Here is a 7,006-nt window from a genome sequence, read left to right on the forward strand (position 1 = left end):
AGTACTCACCTCCTCTTCCTCTGCTGATTTTCCCCCCAAATCGCCTACTCCCGTGCCCTAAAACGTCCGATCGGATCTCGCCGAAGTACGCATCCGCCTGAAGCTTTCGCCGACCAAATTCATCGCACCAAGAGGTTCCCCGATGGTCCCATCCCGCCCCTTCCTTTTGGCATCTCCTCTCAGCTTCTCCTTGACCTTTCCCCCTTGAACACAACACCAGAACGAGTGCCTCGACATCGTCGGAGACCTGGACGCACACAACAGCTGCATCGAGCGGATCCAAAGCCCATGCGTTTCACACGATTCCCTCAACCTTCGCCAATCTGTGGGTGTAGAGAGACTCCCCTCGATCTCCTCTTTCAATTCCCGAACTCAAATCGCAGAACTGCCCTCGGATTCGAGCGCATGGATCTCACCGGAGTTTTGTCGCCTGAAACTCTCTTGCTGGTCAATTTGATGGAAACGGAGGTCCCCAGCATCTCCCTTATCCTATGTGATGTTTGCCTCACATCCCCCTACCGTGCTGACCCTACCTCTCATGTAGGGGTTCATCTGTTCAATCACACGACCCCGCCTCCAAGCTTGACGCCGTCAGCCGGAGCTCTAGCCGGACGTCACCGACGCTAGGGAATCGTTGTTAATCCCCGTGGAAGTTTTCGAGTTTTCAGTATCCGCACTCAACCCGTACACCTACCTCTCAACCCCGGTGACCACCTTGGACGACGCCAGCGTCAACTCCGAGCCACCCGGACGCGTTCTGCTCCAAGTCCGACGACCTCTTGTGTTCTCCGGTGAGCACGACTCCCGTTCGTTCAATCTAAACCAATGGTGGAGATTAGATCGTTCTGTTTTCTTTAAAATTCTGAACCGTTTTCGCTTAGACCACGGTCATCCGCTGTGTAGCTCCTGAGCGAACAGCTTCTGTGCACTAGAGCGCCTTTATGTTATCTAGAACGCCTTTTTTCTGTCACAACCAACCAACTAGCCTGGTGATTTCAGTCTTGGAAGCTCGAGTGGTCGCATTGGGATCCCCATGAACTAGGGAGGCAGGGAGCTGCCTTCTATTGGCGCTGGTTAAGTAGAATACTTATGTGTGTGTGTGCGTTGATGCTAAATTTTTGGCTGTGTAAGCATGCGTGCCTGAGTGCTGTATGTGTGTGTGTCTTTAAGGGAGTGTATGTGCGTGTTGCTGCTAAATTACTTTTTACAGTGGAATTATAAAGGAAGAGATGGGAATTACAAATGAATATGCAGATATAGTTGAGAGCATAGTTTCATGCATGGACCATGTTTTATTGACTTCTAGATTGACATATTACACTGAAATGTTGATCACACGAGAGGAGAAACAAGTAGCAGTGTTACATCTGCAGATACAATTACTGAGTCGCATGTTGTGGAGATCTTGGATTGAGAAGATCAAGAGATGGAGATACTGAATGAAGGAAGAAGATAATGAAAAAGAGTGGACAATACCTTCTGTCTTTTCTTAGCGGGGTACCAATACCTTCTCATAAGAATATGTTCTCATTCAAAAGTACATACAATTAATCACAAAGGAATAAGAACAATTACACCAGGCAATCTAGAGGTGCGAGAGACCGTCACATCGAAAGACGACCTGGCGAACTTCTGGATTCTAAAGTTCTTTTTTTGTCTATTACATCTGTATATATTTTTGCATTTTTTTTCGTTGCAACGCACGAATACGTATTAAATATATTTTTAATACTCATATCTTTTAAACCATAACTTCAAATTTAACATATTATATATGGATTTTGATTAGAAAAATATGTAGAATCTGAATATGCATATTAAATATATTTTTAAAATATTCATATCTTCTAAACCGCAACTTCAAATTTAACATGTTATATATTGATTTTGACTAGAAAAATACGTAGAATCTGAATATGATGTTATTTTACCTATTAACCATTTTATTAAAAATATTATCTAGGATGCAATCTTACTCAGTAATGCATTACCCGTCTTTCTTTTATACCGGTACTGATTTTGATTATGGATGAACATCTCAGCAAAATCGGGATTAGAGACGAAATTGAAGATCACTTGACCGTTTCTTTCTACGTATTAAATCTACATGCAAGATGTATTTAAATAGAAGACCCGTGAAACCATGAAGTGCATTTTTGTAGGTTAAGATTGTCTTTGTTTGGATTATAGCCACAAATACTCAAATTATAGACCACCTTTTGTAAACTAAGAGTGTGTATTATATTATTTTTTCCGTTGCAACGCACGGACCCTTTTTCTAGCACGGACCCTTTTCCTAGCTTTATAAAAAGGACAAATATGCCTTATACAAAGGAACAAAGGGAGTAAGACAGTGTGAGATACAACCGTTACGTTTGGCCATTTTCGGAAGGGTGGGAGGTGGACAGCAAAGATAGGAGAATTTTTCGTTTGCATAGACAAAGATGGATGTCCCGGTCCAAATATTGCCACGAAGACACATGACAGGAGCAATGACGAAGACGTTGCCGCCGTTTCTGTGATTGAACTTGTTATTACTTGTATATATATACGTGCTCACATGGCTTGCTATACGTGCCTGGTACATTATTACGCACGCCCCAGGAATCTCATCTCCCTGCACAGGATAGAATACGCACTGCAGCTATCCAAAACTGTATATATTTGCATGCGACATAGCCGCTCGGAATTTAAGTGCGTAAAGCATCGGGCCAAGATATCATTTCCGCGCTAGATTCGGTGGGTCTACTCATGTTTTCATAGCTTATCAGGTAATGACTCGCCACTCACGCCACCTGTTCACGGCTCACTTAATTTTGTTGTACAGGTCGGCTTCATGTTGCTAAACAGTAAGTGTCTGTTTTTTTTTCTTGGTGGTGTGCTCTGTAAAGAGCACAACAGTAAGTTTCTGTTGGCCGGGCCGTTGCTCTAATTTAGTATGCCGTCCATTTGTTATACGCACGGATCTCATCTCCGACTGAGCACGTACCAGTACCACATGCAGGAGATTTATTAGTAGTAACAAGCAGTTGAAAGATGAACATGAAGCACATGCACGAACCACATGGTTTCTCTTGACCCCTGGTTGGGCTGATGTACGTGCACCGTACATTGTTTTTTCATAGCTGGAGAGAGCTTTTTTTTTTCTTTTGCGGGTTGAGCAATGATGCAGCAGTACCACTACTTTTTTGTCCAAAAAAAAATCATGCATGCAGCACTACTCCCTGCTTTTGTTTACCTAGAAATTGAGAGTGCAATCAGACTCACGACGACATGATTAAGCTGCCACGTCGGGTCTTACGAGGCGAGCAGCTCGATTGATCGGCGACATACCTATCAGTGAGCACGTCCTCCGACCGTAAAAGCGAAACAACTTGCACCGCGTTTTCAGAACAAAATAGAAATACTCCCTCCGTTCCATAATATAAGTCTTTTTAAAGATTTCATAAAAGGACTACATACAAATATACATAAACATATTTTAGAGTGTAGATTCACTTATTTTGCTCTGTATGTAGTCCCTTAGTAAAATCGCTTAAAAGACTTATATTTAGGAACGGAGGAAGTAGTTGGAAACTTGCACCGCATTTCATCATAAAAAATCTTTGCCGCGCGCTGGGTAGATACCCATCGAGCAGCAGTGGCGCCGTTGGATGAGGCCCGAATTAATCGACCCTGCAGCGCAGCGGCCTGACCCCTGAAACGCACCGCATTACTACTACTATGCAGCCCGTCACGCACGCACGCAACTTGCGCCTCCAACGATGTCAGTGTACCCGGGGGCATATAGGAGCTAGCGGCGCGTACCGGCATTGATGAGTTTACTGGGCCGCTGTCGCCGAGAAAGGTCGGTCCGTCCCGGCGACGGCAGACGGGCGGCAGGGACGTACGTGTTCCGGCCGGGTGGTCCGGCGCCTGGATAAGCTAGTGGACACTGGAAACACGTGCAAAACGCCACGGCGCAGTAAATATCCCTGGATCGGCGACTAGTCCGGCGGTACAATCGTGCTGTCTGGGTCGTGGGAGGGATCCAAGCACTCACTGTAGTGCAGTCAGTAATAACTGGCTCTGGTCCTGTTTAAAAAATAACTGGCTCTGGCTGGCCCAAGTAGGCAAGGCGCGGGCTTTCCTGTTTTGTAGTACGATATAGTACACGGGTAAAAGGAGCATCGACGCCGTGGCCGACCGGCCGCGGTAGAAAAGGCAAGCACTAGCCGGAGGCCGGGCCGGAGCCGGAGCCGGAGGTGGGTGACGATGCGTGGCCCGATGGAGCGACAGGCATGGCGCGGCGGACAACGTGCAGATCATTAAGCTAGCTGTTCCTATTGCACATGTGGCTCTCCACCTCTACTAGAGTCTAGACCACCAGCCGCTACAGGCCGACCGATCGAGGTGCGCTCGAGAGGAGAGCGAACGTGCTCACACCTACTGGCTACTGAGAGGGAGAAATAGCGGTCAAACTCACGAGGCGAGTCCATTCCTCACACCACACCGTCCTTTTACACACGAGCTGTGACGAGAGGGCCGGCGGCAGTATAAAGCGGGGGGCGGGCGCAACGGCACCTCACCTCACCCCCCGCGCGCGCACACACGCACGTACGATAAAAAAGCAGCTAGCGCCGTGGTTACGGTTACGTACGTGGTGCTCGTCATGGGCGTCGAGGCTGCGCTGCATGGGGGGGCGGGGGCGGCGGCGGAGGCCCTGGCGCTCTCGCTGCGGCCGCACGTGGCCGGCGCCTTCTTCGCGCTCGCGGCCTGCGCCGTGGCGCTCGCCGCCCTCCTGGCCGTGGCGCGCACGCGCCCGCCGTGGTGGTGCGACTGCGCGGTCTGCGAGGCCTACCTCACGGCGTCCTGGGCCGGCGAGTTCGACAACCTCTGCGACTGGTACGCGCACCTGCTACGCCGCTCGCCGTCGCAGACCGTGCACGTCCACGTGCTCCGCAACGTGCTCACCGCCAACCCGGTCACCGTCGACCACATGCTGCGCGCGCGCTTCGACAACTACCCCAAGGGCAAGCCCTTCTCCGCCATCCTCGCCGACCTGCTCGGCCGCGGGATCTTTAACGTCGACGGGGACGCGTGGCTGTTCCAGCGGAAGCTCGCCGCGGCCGAGCTGGCCTCCCCGGCGCTCAGAGCTTTCGCCGCGGGCGTCGTGGCCTCCGAGCTGCGGGGCCGCCTCCTTCCCCTGCTTCACTCTGCCTGTTCCTCCTCCAAGGTGCTGGACCTGCAGGACGTGTTCCGTCGCTTCGCCTTCGACTGCATATGCAAGATCTCCTTCGGCCTCGACCCGGGCTGCCTCGAGCTGTCCATGCCGGTATCGGCGTTCGTGGACGCGTTCGACACGGCGTCCATGCTCTCCGCGAGGCGCGCCACGGCACCCATGCAGATCGTATGGCGCCTGAAGCGGTTCTTCAACGTCGGGGACGAGAGAAAGCTCAGGGAATCCGTGCGCCTCGTCGACGGGTTCGCCGCGGAGGTCACCCGGCAACGACACAAGCTCGGCGGCGCCGCGTCCGGCAGCGACCTCCTGTCGCGGTTCATGGGCTCCATCAGCGACGAGAAGTACCTCAGGGACATCGTCGTCAGCTTCATGCTCGCCGGCCGCGACACCGTCGCCTCAGCGCTGACCGCCTTCTTCCTGCTCCTCTCCGATCACCCAGAGGTCGCGGCCGCCATCCGGGACGAGGTGTCACGCGTGACGGGCGACGACGACGACCGACCGCGACCGAGCTTCAGCAAGCTCAAGGACATGCACTACGTGCACGCGGCCATGTACGAGAGCATGAGGCTATTCCCGCCGGTGCAGTTCGACTCCAAGTTCGCGGCGGGCGACGACAAGCTGCCGGACGGGACGGTCGTGGCCAAGGGCACGCGGGTCACCTACCACGCCTACGCCATGGGCCGGATGGAGTCCGTGTGGGGCGCCGACTGCTCCGAGTTCCGGCCCGAGCGGTGGCTCCGCGACGGGCAGTTCGTCCCGGTGAGCCCGTACCGGTACCCGGTGTTCCAGGCCGGCGTGCGCGTCTGCGTCGGCAAGGACCTGGCGCTCATGGAGATGAAGGCCGTCATCGTCGCCGTCGTCCGGAGCTTCGACATCGAGGCGATCGACCGGAGCTCGCGCCGGCCCAAGTTCGCGCCGGGGCTGACGGCCACGTTCGCCGGCGGCCTGCCGGTCAGGGTCCGCCGGCGAGCGCGTGGCTGCCCACCAACCTGATACGGAATAAACAACTGTTGGTGCCCTGACGATCGCCTTCTTGTTGGCTTATTATTCTCGCTCGTTCCCTTCTTTGTTTCGAACAAGGATAAAATCGTGCGCTAGATTGTGTGCCGCTGGCAAACTCGATCCGTGGCCACTCGTGCCGCGAGTGCGGTGGCATTTGGCAGCACCGAGGAGTTGATCGATGCTCGACGATTGATTAGTCAGTACGCAGCTCTCCACTTGAGGTTCAGAATCGCGATCGATAGATCTACAGATAGATTCCTCGATTCGACAGCAAATTATTGAGATCGGATCACGCTTCAGTTACGTCCGACTGTTCTGTGGCACGGATGAACGAAAGGCTATATTTAAACCGTCGGGGAAAAAAATACCCCTTGGCTCTCGGTGTATAGGCACCTGGTATGAATGGAAAAATAGTACGTAATTACGAAAGAAAATCAGAAAGTTTTGTAACTTTTTCAAAAATAAATTTGACTTGTCGTACTTGTATAAAAAATTCGGCGAACAAGAAACTACCATCGAATTGGTAAAGCAAAATTAGGGCAAAAAGTGTTATAGAAACTTCTATATATTGTTGATTTTTTTTCACCCAATACCATGAAAATTCATTGGTGAAACCTTTTGCACGAATACAACAGAAAATCAAGCTTGTTTACACAGCAGTTTTTTTTTTTCAATCACTAAATTTATTTTTCATATCAGGTGCATATATGCCCGAGAGCCAAATGTGCGCTTTCAACTGCCGGATCAGGTTTGTGCGCTTCATACGATAGCTTAACGCTCCTC

The 7,006-nt window shown here is 51.4% G+C and overlaps 1 protein-coding gene across 1 annotated transcript; it reads left to right on the forward strand.

The window, feature by feature from the left end:
- The first annotated feature begins 4,475 nt into the window (after nt 1-4,475).
- Nucleotides 4,476-6,657, forward strand: LOC123440510 (cytochrome P450 94C1-like). Its single transcript, XM_045117076.1, has one exon. It carries the CDS (start codon nt 4,652-4,654, stop codon nt 6,212-6,214), a length of 1,563 nt encoding a protein of 520 aa, XP_044973011.1. The 5' UTR covers nt 4,476-4,651; the 3' UTR covers nt 6,215-6,657.
- Nucleotides 6,658-7,006: the final 349 nt, after the last annotated feature.

This window comes from Hordeum vulgare, chromosome 3H (assembly GCF_904849725.1).
Source record: "Hordeum vulgare subsp. vulgare chromosome 3H, MorexV3_pseudomolecules_assembly, whole genome shotgun sequence".
Taxonomy (NCBI): Eukaryota; Viridiplantae; Streptophyta; class Magnoliopsida; order Poales; family Poaceae; genus Hordeum; species Hordeum vulgare.

Bases quoted from the DNA above. Each gene is read 5' to 3' on its own strand.
- LOC123440510 (XM_045117076.1), top strand. From the start codon at position 4,652: ATGGGCGTCGAGGCTGCGCTGCATGGGGGGGCGGGGGCGGCGGCGGAG.